General features: G+C 38.5%; 1 protein-coding gene across 1 annotated transcript in view; it reads left to right on the top strand.

Moving 5' to 3' along the window:
* The window catches only part of LOC124363211 (G1/S-specific cyclin-D2-like), a 30,052-nt gene extending 8,169 nt beyond the window's left edge, over positions 1-21,883 (top strand). Inside the window, exons 2-5 of the mRNA XM_046818372.1 lie at positions 5,734-5,949; positions 13,238-13,403; positions 19,146-19,291; positions 20,525-21,883. Of these exons, the coding sequence (XP_046674328.1) occupies positions 5,734-5,949; positions 13,238-13,403; positions 19,146-19,291; positions 20,525-20,713 (717 nt within the window). The 3' untranslated portion in view covers positions 20,714-21,883. The remainder of the gene's footprint in view (positions 1-5,733; positions 5,950-13,237; positions 13,404-19,145; positions 19,292-20,524) is intronic.
* Positions 21,884-23,548: the final 1,665 nt, after the last annotated feature.

Here is a 23,548-nt window from a genome sequence, read left to right as displayed (position 1 = left end):
ATTAAAAACTATTATTACAAATTACTATATATCTGAAATTACTATTGCAGATCTCGAAACATAGTGTTACCGATTTTTTGTATCACTAGTGAACGATGGCAAAGTCAGGAAAATCCCGTTTCTTTCATATTCCTCCCATCGTCAAAAACAAACTCCAAACAAAGAATTACAAGAAATTCAATTAGTTTTCCAACAAAACAACATAAGATATTTTAATCTTATTTTATATGTAAAAATTCCCCTTTGATCGTTGAAAACTATTCAGTATCATGAAATTGATTTGCTTGAGCACAAACAAAAATGAATATGAGATCCTATCAAATTATTTCAAATTTTTAATTTTTTGTTTTCTAGGGTGCAATACGTGTAAGAGATATTACACTTATCGTATCAACAATACATACGCCATTAAAGACTAAGACAGTGCGTTTGTTAAAAAAAAACATACATAGTACCACGACTACTGTTCGAATTATTTATTCGAATTATAAATATTCTCGTCCGATATATCGGACCTAAGCGTGAAAAGAGTGTAAAATTAATATGATCGTCTACTTTTAGAGCCTTATAGGATTATCTTAAAAATTTCGTTCTTAAAAAACACAGGTTATGAATTTATTTATTTGTTATAAACACTAGGCGGTTGGATAACTTCAGGAGAATGGTGTTGTTTTCCCGTTATCGTTTTCTCCGAAAAGTAACTAAGACGTGTTTTCTGAGAAGGGTTTATGTTAAACCGACTTGTGTTTTTAAAGCACACCGATCTTCAAGATTTTTTTAGTAAAACGTATCAATACTTTGTTTGAACTGTAAAACAAAGCCGCATTGCTTATGTGTTTGTTATGTTTTTCTGTACTTTTAACATTTAATTTTACGTTCATTAAGTATTGTTTAGATTTCAGACGAAGAGATATTGAAGACGCCTTAACTTCTCAATGTAATGAGATATTTAATAATCCCAAGAGTGCCTTACGTAAAGCGCCACAGTCGTCGCGGCACTTTCATATTAATAGCTATGCATTTTTGACCTTTGCGGTTTTGCTTGGTAATCGTTTTTCTAATTGAAACACATCAATGCACATTTCTGGGTGACTGAACGCTAAAATTTTATATAGATAAGCGGTGATTGCTTATTACAAAGTTCGTTTCTGGGAGGCGAATCGCTTACGTGGCAACTGTATCTTGTTGCAGATTTATTAACGGTGACATAATTATATGAAATCTTTGTCAGATTTCACGGTATTTTAGTGAAATGGTGAATCAGAGATTATATCGTTAAAGATTGATAGATTTAAACGTGATTTCGTGGAAAGAACGGACGGTAAATCAAAATTTCAAACTAACCAATCGTTTTCAAATATAGCTTCTTTTGCACGGATAAAAAGGTATATTCTAGAATTTAATGTAGAGCAGTGATATTTTCGTAAAATGGTGAAAAAAAATGTGTTAAGTATTAATAGATTTAAACGTGATTTTTAGAAAGATCAGACGTCAAATATATCTATCAATCTAACAAACCATTATCGAATAATAACTCATTTTTACTGATCAAATGTATATTCTAGAATTTAATGCACCTGATATTTTCGTGAAATGTTGAATCAGAAATAATTGTGTTAAGTATTGGTACATTTAATCGTGATTTTTTAAAGAAATAACATACGTTAAATATATTTAACATTACCGAATAAAAGTTCATTTTTTACGAATCAAAAATGTATATTCTAGAATTCAATGTAGAGTAGTGAATAGCACTTGATATCTTCACGAAATAGCGAATCAGGAATAATTTTGTTAAGTAATTATAGATTATATCGTGATTTTTTAAATAAATAACAGTTGTCAAATATAGCTATCAATCTATGTAAAATTATCGAATAATAGTTACTTTTTTTACGAATCAAAAATGTATATTCTAGAATTCAATAGTAGTGAATAGCACGTGATTTTTTCGTGAAATAGCGAATCAGAAATAATTTTGTTCAGTATTACTAGGTTTAAGACTTTTTTTAGAAAGAACAGACGTAAAATATAGAAATCTAACAAACCATTATCGAATAAGCTTATCCTACGGATGAAAAATGTACATTCTAGAATTAAATGTTGAGCAGTGCTTTCTTTGTAAATTATAACTGTATTAATATTTTTACATGTTTAGCAAATAGATGATAACAAGTCAGATAATGAGCCAAGTTAGCCTGTTTTTTTCTTTTCGTCACACGTAACTTATAAATTTGACAGTGTTGTCATTATAGCTTTGGGATCTGAAACGTGTGGAGTAGGCTGAATAGAGTACAATATTAATAGTATTGTTTCAATTGGGAAATTATTACTGGAAGGCAGTTTAGTTCAAGTGTTACAGCTCGTCTTCTTCCGGAAATGGAACGTTTTCAACGCAATATTACAACAACATAATATGTGGATAAGAGATAGTAGCGGCTGTATACGAGCTTACACATATTATACACTGTCGTATTGTAAACGATGACAACCCAGGGGACCCCCGGCGCCGCCCCTCACCAGGGCCCCGCCGTCTGCTCTAGGCCGTCCTTGCCCTTGCCCTCCCCCAGCACTCTTCTCTTACGATGGCACCGACACGTCCGCACCGTACTTGGAGGCAGACCATCGTCTGACCTGACCTGACGATGCGGAGATTACTTGCACATTCCATCTACCTCCAAGAGGTTACGGACATTCCGCTGACTGTCGCTGTAAACTCCCGGACGACGACCATGACCCCACCGGAGTTACGACGTACGACACACAGGAAGCACCGGCAAGTCGTATACTTAGCCTACAATGTAGGAGTTGTAAACAGCACGGGTAGCGACGTGTTACCACGTTTACGATCCGCAGGAACAATGACCTCTAGCTGATCTGCAAGAACAGCAAATCACAACGATGGCGGGAAAAGGTTGGTGATCAATAAAGCCACTTCAATGTGACTTTTACGAAGCCATCAAGGCACGGGCTCCGCCTTTGCGAGCAATCCAGCTACGTATTGCTCGTACTTTGTAGCCACTGTAGCTGCCGGTATTTTCTATTGCGAGTATATCAAATATAGCCAGCGCCGGGATCTTCGCCATTCGAAAATGAATCGGTACAGGTGGTCTTGCCACATTTGACAATTTGTATACGATTTAGAACGGAGATGAAGTCCCTGAATTGCCACCCCAGGATGCTCTTGGTAAAATCGTGTATCCAATACCTTTGTAATTTTGAAAGAACGTATCTTAGGAATCCAATGCGGCATATGGCACTGCACGCATGCATCCATCAGCAGCGCAAATCGTGTATCCAATACCTTTGTAATTTTGAAAGAACGTATCTTAGGAATCCAATGCGGCATATGGCACTGCACGCATGCATCCATCAGCAGCGCAAATCGTGTATCCAATACCTTTGCCATTTTGAAAGAACGTATCTTAGGAATCCAATGCGGCATATGGCACTGCACGCATGCATCCATCAGCAGCGCAAATCGTGTATCCAATACCTTTGCCATTTTGAAAGAACGTATCTTAGGAATCCAATGCGGCATATGGCACTGCACGCATGCATCCATCAGCAGCGCAAATCGTGTATCCAATACCTTTGCAATTTTGAAAGAACGTATCTAGGAATCTAGTGAGGCATATAGCACTGCACGCATGCATCCATCAGCAGCGCAAATCGACATTACTGTCAATGCAGAACGCTAGGAATCTAGTGAGGCATATGGCCGTCGCGATGCATCCATCAACAGCGCAAATCGTGTATCCAAGCAATTTTGAAAGAACGTATCTAGGAATGCAGTGAGGCATATGGTCACTGCACGCATGCATCCATCAGGACAGGACAGTCGTGTACCGGTTATTTGCAATTTTGTCAAGAACGTATCTAGCCCGGAGTTAGTGAGGTCATATGGCACTGCATGCGTGCATCCATCAGCAGCGCGACATTACTGTCAATGCAGCGCAGTAGGAGACCGTCGCGATGTTGCCGTGCGAGACAAGGAGTGAGAGTGAGATGCAGTAACAGGTCACCACGAGATCGAGTGGACAGGACAGTCGGTACCGGTTATTGATGTGTGTCAAGTGACCGCCAGCCCGGAGTTAGCAAGTCATATGGCACTGCATGCATGCATCCATCAGCAGCGCGACATTACTGCCAATGCAGCGCAGTAGGAGACCGTCGCGATGTTGCCGTGCGAGACAAGGAGTGAGAGTGAGATGCAGTAACAGGTCACCACGAGATCGAGTGGACAAGGCAGTCGGTACCGGTTATTGATGTGTGTCAAGTGACCGCCAGTCCGGAGTTAGCAAGTCATATGGCACTGCATGCGTGCATCCATCAGCAGCGCGACATTACTGTCAATGCAGCGCAGTAGGAGACCGTCGCGATGTTGCCGTGCGAGACAAGGAGTGAGAGTGAGATGCAGTAACAGGTCACCACGAGATCGAGTGGACAGGACAGTCGGTACCGGTTATTGATGTGTGTCAAGTGACCGCCAGTCCGGAGTTAGCAAGTCATATGGCACTGCATGCGTGCATCCATCAGCAGCGCGACATTACTGTCAATGCTGTAGTGCACACTGCGCAGCTGGAAGCCGTCACGTTATGGACGTGTTCTTATTGAACTACGAGATAATTCTTGAGACGTGCCTTTTAATGTGGTGTCCATGCGTTGTTTGCCACTTTTACTTTCAACATTATATGCGATACTGTCTAGCAAATCCTTCATATGGGTATCCATGTACCTAAGTTCCTAGTCGTAACATTGTTGTATTAGTATTTGCTGGAAATTATTATTTAGCTCATTTAAGGGAAGATTACTTTATTACCTATCTTCGTGAATTAGTAAATATGCGTAACATTCACTTGTAGAATTTACAAATTATTAACTGCCCTTCGTGTTTATGCTCAATGCATTCCGTCACATGTGTGTGTAAAGCTCATTTCAGGTGATTGAAATGAAAGTAAAATTGGATTATAATCGGATACAATTTTACGAAATATATGACATTTTAATCGTTATTGATGTTTTCCAATGCATAATTTGCAGATTATTAAGTTCTTAAATTTGACTTATAGCTGATTGTTCTTGGTTCGCTTATTAATATTTATGCTTAACCTTATTTCTCAAGTTTTAACACCTGAAAAAGGGCACAGATTGCAGTTCTCGAAACGTAGTGTCCTATTTCTGTATCATATAACCACAGCTAATAAATATCCAAGACCCTATTATTTTCTTAATAATCCATCTTAATAACTTTAAACAAAGGAAAAACAACTCATGGTGTTGATGTTTTTTATACATTTTCGCGTTTTCTTTTTCTGCTTCTTATTATATAACACATATTTTCGACCATTAAATTAATAAAATAATAGCACTAGTACTACTTTATCGGTTTAAAATTTACTTTACAAAAAGAAAAATCGGAACACATGGCTAAACCATGACTAAACTTTTAATTAAAATACGTTATTTTCTTAATATTTTTAATTAAAAAATAACGAGTGCATTTAACAAATTTATATTTACTTTAAAATAACGAATGGGTAAAATCTCATTTGAGTAATTAAAATAAATTCCTTGAACCGTTAAAATTTAGGATCGTAAAATATTTTGCTTAAAGAGACTGGGGTTTAAGTGTTGTTTCGACCAGTGAACTGAATTTGCAGTACAATCGGTGTAGATTCTTCACCAAATTCTTAACTCTTCTTTGGTGACTAACCTTAGTTCTTGTTACAGGTCTGTGAAGAACAAAAGTGCCAAGACGACATCTTCCCTCTGTCAATGAACTACCTGGACAGGTTCCTAAGTATTTGTCCCATCAAGAAGTCCCAGCTTCAACTTCTGGGAACTGCTTGTCTTCTAGTCGCATCCAAACTGCGAGAGCCCAGGCCCGTGAGCGCAGAAACGCTTGTCTTCTACACAGACAACAGCATCACACTACAAGATCTATGGGTAAGTCTACTTTTTACTTTCGCCTGTTTTTTTTAATCAGTTCTTTGAGAGTTGATAACAATTAAATATACAGTTTTTGAGTTTCCACATGCATGTATGTTTAAAACGAAAGCACTCGCCTTAATCCAACATATTACATAGTGTATTTTTGACAATTGATTCAACCTCCCGTTAATCCGAACCTCGTTAATCCGGAAATACTGTTAATCCGACACCTTTTTCATGCGGGAGGTACAAAAAAAACGGTAGAATATCGGTAACTCAAATAAAGATTCCTTTTTTATTCAAGTTGTACAATTCAATCACAAATGTACAAACACAACAGTTTGGAATACTCGTATTTGTTTCAACTCTTTTACATTATTCAGCTATTATCTGATAAATAATGCCTCCCAATGTCCAAAAAATATTAAAAACTATATGTATTATTCTTAAAAAAAAAAAATAATAAATAAAGATCGTCATCTTCTACAGGTTCAGTTCAGTAGGGAGCCAATATTGCTGTAACATTAAGAAAAATATGTTATATTTTTTTAAGAATTATATAATGCTTTATCTCTAGGAATGAGATAGTAACAAGGATTTGAAAGTTGATTAGACGGTCGTCTCAACAAAAGGGGAACTATTATTTTCGATCTCTTATCTTATACTTTCCCGGAATACCATTCTTGAAACATCAGAATTCTTGGTTCCGAGAATGCAATAATACTGATAAGGTTTAGTTGAATCTGTTTGAATTAGGAACGAGTCAAAAATAACACGGTTTTGACTGTAATACAAACATAGAAATTATTTTCTGGACACTACCACAGTAAAGCTCTGATTTTGAATTCCCACGAGCGTTTTTTTCCCAGTGCCACAGTTTTGGCATGAAATATCATTATATAAGTTTATTTGAAACCTGGATGTTTCACTTGGATTCTCTCCAATGAACTTCGGTGTGTGGCCAGAAACTCGGATGGATTTTCGATCTCAGAGTCTCATATTAAAATCAGACACACCATCTGTAGCTGACTGGCAATTGGATCATTAACTTGAAGTGCTCTGTAAACATTTAGATGAGTAGCACTCAAAAGCTGCTCGTCAAACAGTGTAGTCGTAGTCATGTATTCGATCAGCCGGCGTAGCAGTCTAATCTCTCTCTCTCGCGTAGGCAGCTCAGCTGATGTGTTATCTGGTCTTGAGGCATTTTCGTGGTTTGGTTTCCCCTTCTGACACTTCCTTTTCACATACGATTACAGTTCATTTCCTCCAGAATTAGAAAATGGAATATCAATGAAGGCCTCATTCAATGAAGAGTTCATTTGCTCTACAAACCATTTCCTGGTTCTAATTATTGGAGTTTACCCCCTCCAGTATTTGAAGTTCAAAGTATAAATGGACTGAAAATATAATAACACATTAAGTAAAAATATTAATTAAAATAAAATAATTCAACTTACATACATTATTGTACCAGGCGGTTCGTTTTCATCACTGTACACCATGTTATACTGTAACCTTAACCTATTTTTAACTTTGATGAAACCTATGTGTTCTATAGTGCACTGTTCTATGATTATACATCATGATCGAGATCTTGATTGATTACAAGAAATTAAATGGCCATTAAACCTTACAAATTAAAACATAATGGATGTAGATCATCTATCTATAGGTGATAATGGGTCTCGGATATTGCCATAGTTAATTTTACAAAAATTGAGCACTACGTTTCGAGTGTTGAAATCTACTCTCTACCTCAGGTGTCAAAGCCTCTATGACAGTACACCAGTATTCCACCTTCACTGGTGCGTGCGACACGTGTTTTGTAGTGCTCTTGGTTCTGTGCAGTGATACGGTTTGGATTAATTCTCATCACTTCGGATTTTACGGTGTTGTTGCACCAGTCGTGCTCGATGTTTAGACAATAACACATCGTGTTGTCAAATTTAACGAGATTGGCAAGTTCTTCGCCACGCGTTTTAGTTTAAAGTGTTTGACACTTGACGAAGTGGGTATATTTCATTTCTCGAAACGTAGTGTTCCATTTTTGTAACACATAATGATGGCAATATCTAATTTAAGGTTGGTACCTGAAGCACCTGACACCTCATTTTCACACTCTGGAAGAACATCGGTTCTGACGGTTAGGTGCAAATGTCCAACTCCGGGGTGCCTGAGGGTCTGCTATTGTCCCATTCTCCTACTAGGAACTAGATGCAATCTCACCATCAGGACCCCTAGGTGTTCGCATTTGTTAGTGACCGTCCCCTAGAAGTGCGATTAATGAGAGCAGAATTGTGGCAGGCCCACCCAGCGTCGTCACCACGTCTTCCCACACTAGTTTTGGCAAGGCCTGAGGTCAATGTGACCGGAGCCGAGACCTTGAGGTCTCCATTCATTCCGTGCATATCGTTAGTGCCAGTGCCAGAGCCGGCTGGGCCACACGCCTCCGCCTGCCGAGCCTTCAGTCGCTGTAAATCATCCACTTCTCACAAAGACCCCCTCCAGTTGAAGCCATTTAGGAGGACGGCTAGTACTGTTTGTCGGCTCCCAACTCGAGTATCTCTCCAAATAACTTGCCAGAAGGACGCCTCTTCCAGGAACAAAACTGGTCGATACCTCGCCGACCTTTGTCCAAGCCGAAGTTCTTCTGGCTGGACTTGGCCTACTTCAGGGCATGTCTTCTGTTTCCTTCTCTAATTCTTAGATTCTCACGGGTGGTAATATTTAGTTCTAGGGTGATTCTTCGTGTTCTGGAAGAGAATATTAGTTTTTGAAGCATCCGTTCTTCTTGAACCACTATGATCTTTGTCCAATTACGTTCTACTAAGCTGAAGTTCTGGCTGGGCTTGGCCTACTTCAGAGTATGTCTTCTGTTTCATCTACTTCTTAGATTCTCACGGGTGGTCATTTTTAGTTCTAGTGTGATTCTTCGTCTTCTGTTTCATCCTCTACTTCTTATATTCTCACGGGTGGTCATTTTTAGTTCTAGGATGATTCTTCGTATTCTGGAAGAGAATATTAGTTTTTCAAAGCATCCATTCTCCTTCAACCACTATTTGAAAGATTGCCTTGTTGTTTCCAAAAGTACACGGGCATGATCAGTACATATTGCTTTGTAGGGTTTTAATTATGGATTTGTGGGATTTTTATCGATGGAATCGGCTTTACTTGTCACATATTTAAGAATTATCCGAGTATTCCTTCCGCAACCAAAACCACGCGCACCACTTACTTCCGCAAGAATTCCGCGAAACACCATTCATTAACCGAGTAATTGAATGTATGAACGAAACAAAGGAATGTGTGGCGGCCAATCGCGGCCGGTGGGATGATCGTTACCCGAATAACTCGCATCCCTCGCCGACAAAAAACGTAACAAGAAGCGGCAGCCCGGGGTGGAGTCTCGGTTAATAAGACATTATAGATTTCACGGCGGGTCGGTTGATTATTCTACATTCCTGCCGATAGTGCAGACCCTGGCCGGGCAGGACCATCACTCTCGCCCTCAACGGGCTACACTAATCGTCGTCAACTTTTTCTTTTCTGTTTAGATTTCGCTGTCCAGAGCGAGCCGCACCCATTTCACACTTTGGGTTTTCTACGCCCGCATTTATATCTGGGCCCTTGTGAATATTCTGCGAAAGACTTATGGGGGACGCTGATGAGATCGGACTTTTTGGTAGCATTTTTTTTAGAAATGCCGTCTTACAATTTTGTATTTTTAACGAAGATTTATTCAAGATAGTTAAAAATTGAAAAACATGAAATATTACTCAAATGTTTTACTTTATTTACAAAATCAGCCTATTGCGATTGTTCTCATGGCAGCATTTCCAGAACATTTCTGTATAACTTCATCGAGAGTGATGCCCTGGATCCAAAACTACTCCTAGATAAAAAGTTTATCTATGTTTTATAACGCGGCTTCTTTTAGAAACGATAACTGTCCCAAGAAAAGCCCGAGAAACAAAGATTTATCTTGTAAATATCTCAGCAACAATCATTGGCCAACGTGGTACACCACATAGTTTCAGTATTGCAAACCTTCAAACTTTAAATGCTCGTAATTTCGTCATTTACGAAGCTATACAAAATTTTCGAAGTGTCCTGGAATGCTTACAATATTTTCTAAACTTTTTGTTATAAACAGTTTTTTGTACCTTGGACGGTTTTCGAGGCAACTCAAAATTGTCCATGAAAGTAAATGATAATATTTCAATTGTCTAAATCTACCTACTTCTCCTGAGCGGGAATGACTGTTTTCAACTTGTATTTTTTATACTGTTTTGTGTTTTATCAACTTCTTCTAACTACCTGCAGCCAAATCGAGACTTCTCTTGAATCCAGCCGTGTTAGCTGTCTTGTGACAAATCACCTCGAAGAAACCTTACGCAATCCAGTTCCAAATGGAAATCGTCTTGTTACCGGTCCAAATGAAAACATGAATATATTCGTAGGTGTTTAACGCCTAGGGTGGCCGCCCCAGCGCAAACAGATATTCCTCTACCTCCTATTTGTCCAAGTAGTTTCCCACAAGACGTCGGAATGCGTGGCGATAAGACGGTATTATGTAGTCACAGATGACAGCTTTGTTGTTTCCTTCCTCTTGTTTATCTTTACAGCCCCTGGACTCACCGTGACACCCCGAGCGTATGTGTACCCCAGTTACTGATAGCGGGTAGCGGAACCCGCTGTGAGGAATGCCAGCTATTTCCTGCCCCTAACGGATCACCCTCCGTGTTGTGCTTGGGGATTAGTGGCCAGTTTGTGTCTCTCACTATCTCCCTTTGTCTGTTTGGGTTGGAACAGCGGCTTTATAAATCCTACTAATTTTAGTCTAATCTTCTAGCGGTCGTAATTCAAAAATGATATTTGTTCAGCCGATTACAAGGGGTATACCGCCTTATTACCCGCCCAGGCCGGGGGGGGGGAGGGGCTCGGCTAACTTGGACTCATTTCGTCATTAACTTAACAAAACGAAAACCAGTTTTTTCATTACACCGAAGGTCGGTTCGGTCCCGGATGAAAGTGTGGACGTCGGATGACCGATGGCCGCTCGGAGAGTGCCCTCGTTTTTGTTAGGAGCGTGCCTGTTCTGTCCCGTTTTCATTACCTGAAACACCCTTTTCATCCACCACAATGGTGTTAACAAACAACCTTTTAGTGTTAACACGGCGAGGAAACTATAAAATAAGCCACCTAAGTGCTTTAGTGGGTGGTTTATTCTCTTGCACTTCGTGGCATTCATAAACATTCAAAATAGGGAATATACTACATATTTTATATTTATTATATATAATAAATTCAAATAGGATTCACCCAAATAATTGTCCACCAGATGGCGTTAATTCCAGACACTTTGATCAAGCAGAATTTTACTAATTGGGATTTCATTAACACCTATGATTCCAACCATCATAATTTTTGTTGAAAATCTTCTTTCCCCTTTATCATTAACCGATTATTCAAACAATTGGATATCCACAGAATATAAACCTACAGTAAATGCTAAGTCCCCAATCGTTAAATCAAAACAATCCAATCTCTACTTGATTGGGTCTAGTATGAGCTTCATAACTACAACAGACGTGCATTTAGCAATTTATTATGCAATTAATTCGATTAAATTATGCACTAATTGCATTTTACGCAAGATATTGAGTCTAAATTTTAGAAATTTCTTATAGTCTATACGAATAAAAACTAAACTTCACTCGTGACTTCACTTTGCGGATGTGCAAGACAGAGAAAATATGCATTGTAAATCTTGATGCACTTTTCAGAGACTTTAATGCTTGGTAGGACGAGTGGTTTTGAGGGTGTTAAAATGCATAGCGTAAGAGGTTACCGAACTTATTGCTTTCAGTTCTGACTCGAGTTGCACATGTTTTGACGAATATTACACGCATTTTAACGTTTAATATAATTAATAAGCATACATTTATTTTATTTTGTACTTACATAGACTCCTGCACTGTACTAATTCTTTTGAGTGCAGCACCAACTTAATAAAGATTAAGTTACAAATGAAGTAGTCTGATCTTTTCGATTTTGTGTGATTTCTTCCTCAACACACACCAACAACTAAAAATGTATTAAAAAATATCTTATTCAAATAAAAAAAAAAAACAAAATCTGCCTTGTTGTTTTGGCATTTTTGAACATTGCCTCATAGGATAATTACTAAAGAAAATATCTGGTGTATAACATAGTTTATACAGTTTAACATCAAATTTAAATAAAAAATAGTTTTTCTTTTCAAGAATTATCGGCCGCCGACTCACACATTTTCCCGAATTTTGACGGCCTGCACTTAAAACAAGGGTGACGCCGCCGGGTAGTGACATTAATGTCGCTATGTTTTATTCTACTGTGGCATATAACCAATGAGCCTATTTACCATACCAATGAGCTAATATATATTTCATTACATCACAAGATTTCCAGGAAATCTTTCCAGTTGCCATTATTATGACATCATGTCTTAATGTAGTAGGAGTAAATCACGTGCTTGATTATTGTTCCACAAATGTTAGCAATGTCAAGGACATTTCTGTCACCACATCAAAAGATTTTTGTGTCACATACTGTATAAGATTCCTCCAGTTTCCACTCCAGCAGTGTCGCAAATTTGTGTATACCACCAAGCGCCATGTTCAGTTCCAGGAATTGGCCAAACTCCAGAACACCTTTTATCATGTTCAGTTCCAGGAATTGGAATTGGAGTAATAGTACTGGCCAAACTCCAGATCACCTCTTTTATCATGTTCATTTCCAGGAATTGGAATTGGAGTGATAGTACTGGCCAAACTCCAGATCACCTCTTTTATCGTGTTCATTTCCAGGAATTCGAATTGGAGTAATAGTACTGGCCAAACTCCAGATCACCTCTTTTATCATGTTCATTTCCAGGAATTGGAATTGGAGTGATAGTACTGCCCAAACTCCAGATCACCTCTTTTATCGTGTTCATTTCCAGGAATTGGAATTGTAGTAATAGTACTGGCCAAACTCCAGAACACCCCTTTTATCATACAATATTCCTGCGCCACATGCCCCCAGAGACCACCCGACCTCCAATCCAGTGACATCGCATCTCATTATGGTGTGTAAAGGGTGTGTCTTATTGTTGTTCCAGAAATGGGAAGTGCTAGTGCTGATCAAACTCAAGTGGCAGATCTCTGCCGACATTCCTCCAGAGTTCCTATGCCACATCCTACCATAATCCCTCTGGACCTCCATTCCTGCCCTACCACATCTGTTTATGGTGTGTAAAGTAGGTTTATGGTTGGTGTTCCAGAGGTGGGAAGTACTGGTGCTGGCCAAACTCAAGTGGGAGATCTCCGCTGTGACTCCGCAAGACTTCTTGTGCCACATCCTCTCCAGGATTCCTCTCGACCTTCACTCCTGTGAATGCCACATGGTCCGCAGGCACGCCCAAACCTTCATAGCTTTATGTGCAAGAGGTAGGTTCCTTATTCAACTTTTACTTGACACAAGTAATAACCTAATATACTGATTTTCTTCTTATAGTTCCACATATTTTTAGTTAAAAATTAAACTGTTGGTTTATACTAAACGCTAAACAATGGAAATTTATGTTTATTCCAAACAGCTAGCAGATTAATAATATTTTTAAGTTATTTAAAATTAAAAGTACCAGTTTTTATTTATTTCTCTAAAATGTTACACATTTACAGTATATTTTATTATACTTGTCGTTTTCTTTTTACAGACGACGCGACTCATAAATTTTAGAAATGCAATTACCGAAACAATATTATTTAACATTTGAACTTTCAACTACTACAATCAATTCAAAAGTAACATTTGGGCAAAAAGTTCTTATCTTTTATTTGAACTTATTGCTTAACGAACATTACATCACGTTTTACAATAAATTACCCAAGGACATCTCATACAAGATTTTTTATAACGTAGTTGAAAATATACGAGTTGTAGGTTAATGAACTCTAGCCACAAATAGCTCATGAATGAAAAAAGACGGAAGTTGAATATTTAAATTTTCTTCCATCCTTTGTGTAGGCCTATGATAATTAGAACAACATTGTCGCCGGTTTTGGGAGACCGGAAGTGCTAATTAAACTGGTACTAGAATTACTAATGACTGGCAATGACCATCTGACCGTGTGGAGCAAGCAACTCATTCATGGATAAGATAACAGTCTAAAAACAGCTGATTGGGCTAGGCTTCTGTGCGTCAACAGCTGATATACAATTGAGCCATACACTTTTGTTGCACCATGTAGCCTAGCTACTGAATGTATTGTTCGTTTATTCATTCAACTCCTCGTTTAAATTGTATTATTTTGGTACACTCTGTAATGTTAATGTATTGGAGTGATTAATTTATTATTATCGTAAAAGCCGGTTTAAAGACGTCTACTTTTAAATGTGTTTCATTCTTTAACGTGTAATGTCTTTTTCGCCCGGTTTATTAAGCAAACAATACATTAAACATTTTCCTAGTACATATGTGATTAATATTATGTATGGACACCTATGAAATGTCAGTCGGAAATCACATATTTACGAAGTTCCCACAATTTCCAATTCAATACTGAAGTCCAGACATACAGAAGTAGTAATTTATCAAAAGTATTTTTCTGTTGGTCGCACCGTTTTGTTGATGTTTATTTACCGTATTTCTCCCCCCGATAAAGGTTAGTTATCTTATCGTGCTGCCGCTTAAACTACAGATAGAATCGGAGCTCTGAATAGACGATAAATTGACGAGGCGCAGACGTGGGAGAATGAATTTCCTAGTTCGGTTATAAAGTCTAATGACGATACAATCCCAAGGAAAACAAGGTCTGCGTTGAAGTTAGTATGTATGATATGGATCTGGTCGAACATTAATTTCGGCCTCCAGTGAGTGTGACCCTAGGCTTACATTAATGTTTTATTGTTTGGGCCGCTAGTGCTCGAGCCTCAGCCCAAATTGTATACGGTCAGTATATCATAGTTATCTAGTGTGGGGGAGGAGAGACCGGAAACCCCCCCCCCACACCCCACGCCGCCGCCGCCGGCGTTTAGTGAAAGATCAATGTGACCTTGAAATAAGCGTCATAGCAACATCCTATCTCAAAGAATGCTACGTCCATACCCGACTAGTAGCAGTCTTTTCAAAAACATCGGTTCATTCATTCCCCGATTACTACCCATTTGACGAACATCGGCTGAATTATATAATGTGTGTGTTTTGTTTGTTCTTGATTTGAAAAGACTATAAAAGTATTTTATTCGGTTTGTGATTTTTCTAATCGCAAAAACGCAGCCTTAGCAACACATTCGCGCCGACCTCACATCTCTTCGTGTTACGTAGAAGAGATAATTGCTGAACAAGTCTTCATTGCAATCCTCAATTGAATGTTCAGAGTCTATTTAACAAAACGAAATATTGTAAATTATATTTTATTCGCTTATTGGCCTTGTAGTGGTATCCTTACTAATTTAGGTTTTATACATCCGAAACGTGTAGATATGAATTGCAGTTAAAACGTTGTGTGAATACATAATATGTTATTTACTATTGTATTGGAAACGAGAACAAAATGCCCAAACCATGTAGACGGATATAACGAGGAAGTTCTTTTAGATATGTGTAATTCAAACGAAAACAGCCCATTTTTGCGAAATCGAGCATCAGCAAGCGGCATCAGTAATAACGACATGCGATAGCATATCTTCTGAACGTTTCCTTACGATTGTCGTAAATCTATGACCTGATTCACTCGTGCTCCCAGGTTCGGTGAGTCAGCTCTGAACACAGCGTAGTGTGAAGGCGAGGAAATATTTCCGAGCCATCTCCGCTCGGTAGGCGCATGTCGCATACTCCATTTCCAGAACAAACACGGCAATGAGGACTCTGCCACGTGGCAGAGGCAAGGTATTCGTGCCACCGACCAGGCCGGAGCCAGACGCTGCGCTGTCTGTCAATGTCATACTTCCCGGTACACTTGCACTCTGCACCTCGCTGCACATTTCCTCTGTACTCGGCTCAGCTTGTGGCTTTGTCGAATCATTACATCACCCCTTGTCAGTTCCATCATCGGGAGAATTCTGCTGACCGTGGGCATTCGAGTTCGAGACAATCGAGTTGTTTACATCGATCATAACGATGGACTCGATTTAAATTTGGTGTCACAAAGAATTGTTTGGACCCTCGCGCAGATTTAACGATACTAAATCGGCTAAGGGCTTAGTCAGGGGGTCAATTAGGGTGTTCAAACCCCGCTTCCCCGAAATGCAACTATAATGTTGGGGTTCCATGAAACCAAGCCTCTATCCTCCCAGTTTTTGCGGCTACGGCCTTCCATCGCTTACACCTTTGCTGAAATAATCATTCAATCGTAAAAGTTCTACAAAGTATCGAAGCAACCAACAACCGTTGGAGAACCGTGAAGGGCACACCCCGTAAAGAGCGCAGTATCACATCAAATAAACCGTGATAACAGTGTTGAAGTAACAGGTACAGGTAACGGCGTTTTGGCCTCGAGCAAAGTGCATCGCTTGAAGCGACCGATGGCGTATCGGCCGCTACTTATCCCATTGCGTAACAGGGATGGGGATCCACTCGAGACCCGCCTAGGAAGCGAGCAAACACGGGCGATAAAGGTGTGCAAAATGGCGATGGTGTGGCAGAGTGTGGTGTGCTAGAGTGCAATGAAATCAACATATCGCGCCTGGGTGATAAAGCGAGCGTCTAGCGTCTAGCCTATAGTCAGACGTCGGGGGCCACATATGGGGGGCACTACATTGTAGTCTGCAGTACAGCTTCTCTCGACTCTCCCTGTCCCCACGTATCCACGCACTTCCATCTCTCACTACTCATGGTTACTGCCCTAAAAACGCACAAAAACACAAAAATATCCCCATTAATGCACATTAAATACTTTAAAATCCACCCATCGTTTGGACTTCAAACACTGAACGTGTTTCAATGCACGAGCATATTTTATGGGACCGATTTAAAAATCAACCATCGCTTTAAAAATTTTTTAAGCCACGGTCATACTTGAACCTTTGCATTTTATGACTCAATATCACACCTTCTAGATTCCCCAATGGAATTGGAGTATACATTTTAAATATCATTGTAAGAGAAATTCATACAGACCCTCCCTGTGCTGCTATAACCTCAAACCCCCGTTGTTGCTATGTGCTTGTGGAGTGCGGCAGATTGATAAGTTGCGAGCCAGTCCACGTCACATGCTAAGGCTGGCGCCGGCAAGACGACACTGTTCAATTTGTTTGCTCATTGATTAATAACTCCAAGACTTGTTCAAAGTTAACATTCTATCTAAAGAGCCGGCATAAGTTAATTCGTTGCTTCGACAAATGCGGCTTTTGTACACTCTCTCAACGTGGATGGTCAAGAAAAATTACGATTTCAAGTATTGATTTAAATTTTTCTGCCTAAAATGTTACACCCCTAAGGTGTTACTGATTGTTTTTGCACTGAACAATGGCAAATGTCCGGAAAAAATCCTGTTTCCTTCATAATCCTTCCCATCGTCAAAAATTAACTTCAAACAAAGAATAAAACGTTACTATATTCATAAATGGAGATAGTGTATTTTAAATTGTTACGGTCAATTTGAAGGACAAGATGCTATAATTTGCTAGCACATTTGTTTGGAAATAAAGCTTGGCTTAAATTTTGCATTTACAGTGTCAAATGATCGAATTCAGGTTCAACCCTCAGTTTTTCCCTTCATGCTTGCGTTTTTCTCTTCATTCCAAATTCCCTAGTAATAAAACGCCTTTGTTCTGTCTTTTTCAAGATAAACTTAAGAGTAAACCAAATTTTATCCACATGTGCAAAACATTTCCACCTCCAAAAGAAGCTTCAATCGTCCCGTCATCCTTCAACTACTCCTCTTCCGTATACCCGGATTCCGCACAGCGCCCAGCCCCGCCTTCCTTCCAGCCAGCAACCTGTCGTGATTCCTGTCAAAGTATCGACCAAGGACCTTAGTTATCCTTTGTGTCCCGAGGTACGTTCTTTCGGTGGACGAACTATATTTACTTGTTTGAAAAGAGGCCGAGAGGTCTGAGTTGGGTCTGCGTTTCTCACGGTGGGTCCGGACACACGGCGCACCGCACCGCACCAAGGACACCCGCTCGTTCCCCTCCCACAGCGCCCGGCCGCCCGCTTAGACATCGACCGCACACACATTCCCCCGATCCCGGCCCGTTGTCTAATTACGCAGCCCCCTTCAATTAGACCCTCTTCACTTAACATTCTAACTAACTCATTACACTTGTCTTATATCACTTTTTTCGTCCCCCGTTCGCTTTCCAGTATAAATCGTAATGGAAGGTGAGAAAGAATTCGGCCTCGGAATTAATTACAAAGGGGATGATGATTTCTCCTCTCCGTCCTTTAACACAGTGAGATTCCATTGAGGATTCTTCACTCGAGCACGAGAAGTTGCGTGAAAATTTATGAGCGAACGGAGCCCGTTTATAAACATACGACACCGACTTGTAAAACCCTCTACGTAAATGGAAAAATATACCACGTAAATCTATTACTATTAAAGAAATAATAAAAATTGTGTATTCCATGAAATATACATTATGGTGTGTAATAAAAAACACTTTTATTTGGTTTAAAAATATTCTGAACAGTTTTTCCTGTTCTCCTGAATTTTCTTCTGTTTCAGTTATGTTTTAATTTATATAAGCAATCATAGCTTGTACTTCACCGAATTTAAATTTTTTGCTCTAGTAATTGAAATATGAATATTATGAATCCTTTTTGGGATTTCGAAATCACTGGAGTTAATACGATAGGTCTGTAATTGACAGTATCTGTCTGTTGGCACTTCACAATTTATAAACATACTACAACGATTTGTAAAACGCTCTACGTAATTCGAAAAATATACCACATAAAGTATTACAAAATAATAAAAATTATGTATTTCATGAAAAATTGCATTATAGTGTGTAAACAAAATTCGTATTTTAAAATAATAGTAGTTTTTCTACTCTCCTGATTTTTTTCTATTTAAATTAGGCTTAGTTTATGTAAGTAATCACAGCCAACTTGTACTTCAAATTAAAACCTTGTTGCTCTAGTAATTGAAATATTAACATTACGAATGTTTTTTTGGAATTTCGAAATCACTGGAGGGAACACGATAGGTCTGTAATTGACGGTATCTGTCTGTTTGCAGACTACAAGTTCTCGATGTACACTCCCAGTATGATATCGGCAGCGAGTGTGGCAGCGGCGCTTCACGGACTCGCCTGGACCTCCAAGAACAACGTGCCTCTACCAGAACTGCTCGACAGGCTGCAGAGGATACTGTCCATAGAGATGGTGAGTCTGCCGGCTGGCCGGCCTTCAGTTAACCCGAATCAAAGTACTATGCTCGCCGCCACAAAAGAACCCATCACGCCCATTCACTGGCACGGCTCCACATAAAAGAAACTCATTATACTGTTTTCCCCTTCGTGATTCTTGTTACATGATCGCTTTAAATAAATATGCGCTTTGATGATATCACAATTAATTATATTTCTAGCTTTAGATGCGATAAGCCTTTAAAACTCATTGTGTATAAATCAGTTCCTAAATACTCAGACCAACACTTAGTCTCTGAATATGCCAGTTATTTTCAAACATCAAGCATTTATTTTTATGCAACCTAAACATTTCTAGTCTCTTTAATTAGTCATAATAACTTTTAATTCCTCGTCAAAATTATTTGATATTGTGTACAACTTGTTATTAAAACGTATTTAACACATGACAGCCTTCCCATAAACTGATAATTTTAAAATTCCTTTGAGACAAATATTGTTCATCCATTGCAATTGTAAATGTTGTAAAATGTAAATGTTGTACTGTAAATGCAGACATTTGTGGATTTTGCAAATCTCCTATCTCACATTCTTGGGAAATTGATTTGTGGAATGGATCCGGATATCTGATGACATGGTTATGCCCTGATACCATTACCCTATACTAATGATTTTGCCATAGGGTAGCCTCTTTCTGACAGTATATAAATACATTATGTAACCCTATTAAATGGTAATTTTGAAGAAGAAACTAAATTAGTTACCAGTGACTTTAGTTCACAAGAAAAAGTATAACCATAGCAAGGTGCAATTTTTTGTGTTCTTTTAGGACAAGAAGCTTATGAAATGGCATAAATGACAGGATATTCTGGATAGGATAAGTTGGAGTCATGTTCCCTTGGAAGAAGGAAAATTCAGCTCAAAACCAGCCTCTCCAGTCAAAGCACGCAGGGGTTTGCATACCCTTATGTCTAGGCTAGCCCTTTGCATCTTAGGGAATGCCACCAACTCCAACAGTCTCCAACAATCTCCTGCAACTAGACCTATCGAATTACCCTTGCACCCCAAAATCTCGACATTTGTGGTTAGTGATGTGCCACTGCTGAACATCCATAAGGATGCCCCGAATTAAGTGACACATCATTTGTACTTGTACCCAGTCTTCGTTTGACCGGAAGGTTCATTGATATCTTGAACTCTTAAAATAATTTGCTTCAAATGAAATAGTCAGCAATGTTTGCTGTTTCAGGACTATCTGCAGAGCTGCCTGACCCAGATCGAGGAGCTAGTAACTGCTACAATGAGCGGAAACTCGAGGGCGCCCAGCGAGCCCTCTGCGGACCGGACCGTCTCCGTGGATCAGACGGAGAAGCTGATGGAGCAGGGGCAGCACAGCAAGGTCGGCACGCCCACGGATGTGCGGGATATTCACTTCTGACGCCACCAGCCGTAGTTATTGGCAGTCCAAATTGTGATAAATATTAAAGACTAGAACTCTCGGAGGTAAGACTGGTTGAATTTAAGACATTTCCTGTGGTTGTGTGTTAGTGACGGCGCGTTTGTTTGTTGAGCGGGCGTGGATGTGCCCTCTCCGGGGAAGGCAATGAAATACGCTTTGTTACTCTAGTACTCGGAGTTCTTAATACCGTTAAGTTGTAAATTTCGATAAGAGTTGTAGAATTTAACGAATCAATAGCGTAATTTAGTCATTTCAAGTCATATCTGTACATAGAGTAAGTTAGGTTATACATCCTATAAGTAAAACTTAGGTTCCTAGCAGTCCGGGGTCCGCCCCACTAGCAATGCCTTAAATGCATCCCTGTAAGTGGGCTAGTTCATTGTTTCTGTACAGTAGAATGAGTTTACATACGTTTAGTCCGACTCATACTTTTTCGAACCGTTTTGCTCAATCTGTGTTTGTTTGTACTTAACCGGTTCCACGTAATTCGTAATTCGGCGGTGCTTTTGAGACCAAGTACCTCCCTCAGTATACATACCATAGTGCAATAGTCAAGTAATGTGCCATCTACACCCAGTTTTAACTTTACGTTTTAGTCATTATTTTGTACATACAACGAATATTACTTAACAAGCTTTGTACATAGAAATGTAGATAAAACTGTGCTTCTTATGTTATATATAGAGCTTATTATGGTTTATAGTGTTTTATATATTATATATTATTATACATATCAAGAGAAATTGAAAAGCAATTTATTAGATCGTTAAATTAAATTGCATATGTTGTATTTTTAAAGAAATATTTTTTGAGAGTTGGCAGATTTTATTGAAATTTTTAAGTTTTATGGAAATATTTACATATATAGATTTTTAAATGTGTTGTATATCGAGTGTTACAATGACTCCCATATTTATAACGTACCATAGTTAACTTACCATACACTTATTTGTTCGAATCAACTAAACAGCTAAGTCAGATTAAGACATCCTGTAATAGTTACTCGTAGGCAAGATTATACAATTAATGACACATCGGAACAAGTCTACCTGTATCGTAGTGTACTGTAATCGTAGAACAGATATACCTCACACAACAATGCTACTGCTGTACCTTTTCACTTCCAATAAATATACATTTCCATAAAAACTGTCTTATTCTTGTCCTTCCTTTATAGGCTAAGTTATCTTTAAGAACCTTTTTCAACTTTTCAATTCCAATCTTATGAACCTGCACAAAGTTTCCAAATCCAGGTGGGTATCTTTAAGAAAAGTGTGAAAGATTTTCAACTTCTTTTCCCCGGATTGTCAATATCAAATATATATAATGCTGTATTTTTACATGTATTTTGCAATAATTCACATTATGAATAAACGTTCTTTCTTTTAAACACATTTTATACTGCAGAAACGCAGCAAATCAATCTTAAACAATGACAACAACCGAAACCAAAATGGCCGGACATCAATTTTCAAACACAAAATTTATTATTTTTATTTTTTAGTTATTTTCATAAAAATTTGCAGGTATATTGAAAATAAAATGTTCTTGGTTTTAATGAGCATGGGATTTTTTGAGCACTTTCTTCTGGACTATGAAAATTTCCAAACAAGAACCAAGAATACATTTTTATTTTTTGTCATTTTTATCATATGCATTATATATATATATATATATATATATATATATTTGCATAAAACGAGGTAAATCATACAAATTAACAATAAATAACAAAGTTATGATGTTTTCAATCGGTGTGTGCTAATCTCAAAAACAATCACAGTAGTTTTGGATAAAACCTTGAAATTTCCTGTGCACTTCGGACTAGAATATCAAAAAAGGTGGTCTGGCACTGAGAGAGTTAAAAGATTACAACCTCAATGTCATTGATGGTGTGATAATTTGAAATCCTGTGTCAAATAATTTTTATGTAACAAGACATTCCAAACACATGTCATTGAGATGGTTCTGTCAAGCCAATGACGCTGTCTTTTCTTGTGCATAATCAATTTGCATAAGATTTCGTCGCTTCAGACAGTTCTTAATGCTATCTACCAGGGTGTTCCTTTTCTTCCTAACATGGAGACATCAAAAACCCACAATTGGGATATTTCGTGCCCATAGGGTGTTTTATTAACCACTGAGAGATTCAGCTGAAGTACCCAGTGCTACCAAATTGCAGAAACAATATGGTTAACTGATGTTGATTTACGTGTCTAACGATTCATTTTTGTTTGTCAACACTCAAAAGGATATGAACCTGCACTATCGCTAAGTCTGATACCTTAGACTCTGGGGTCACCAACTCCTCAACTTACACGTGTACTAAAAGCATTATTTCTTTATAAATAATATTTGATCCAATATTCAAAATGTCTACATACTTATGTATGCATTTGGAAATTAATGTTAATGAAGGATGAGAATGAAGAAGCAAGTGATAGAGCTTTGTTACTAGCTGACATTGGCTGTTTATTAATCAAATACAATTAAGAACCCAAAGACCAAAATATGTTACATGAGGATAAAATGGTTAATTAATATAATTAGTGAAGGAGTCCTACAATTTTACTTGGAGGCTGAGGCCCAAGCATTGCTGCCTTAACTGTGTTCGCTGATAGCTGTAATAGAATTTCCAAAGTTGCATTCCAACACTTGCATCATCCAAGGGAGATTTGATATGCTTTACAAAGGTATATGTCATCCAGGGGGTTAATGCAGGTGAAGACAGATTCCAAAATAAACTCAGCCCCAAAGTTTGCTTTGGTATAGATGTAAAGAGTAGAGTAAATATTTATTTTCATGGATAGCTGC

This window comes from Homalodisca vitripennis, chromosome 5 (assembly GCF_021130785.1).
Source record: "Homalodisca vitripennis isolate AUS2020 chromosome 5, UT_GWSS_2.1, whole genome shotgun sequence".
NCBI classification, from domain to species: Eukaryota; Metazoa; Arthropoda; class Insecta; order Hemiptera; family Cicadellidae; genus Homalodisca; species Homalodisca vitripennis.
This window is presented reverse-complemented; position numbering and strand designations above follow the sequence as displayed.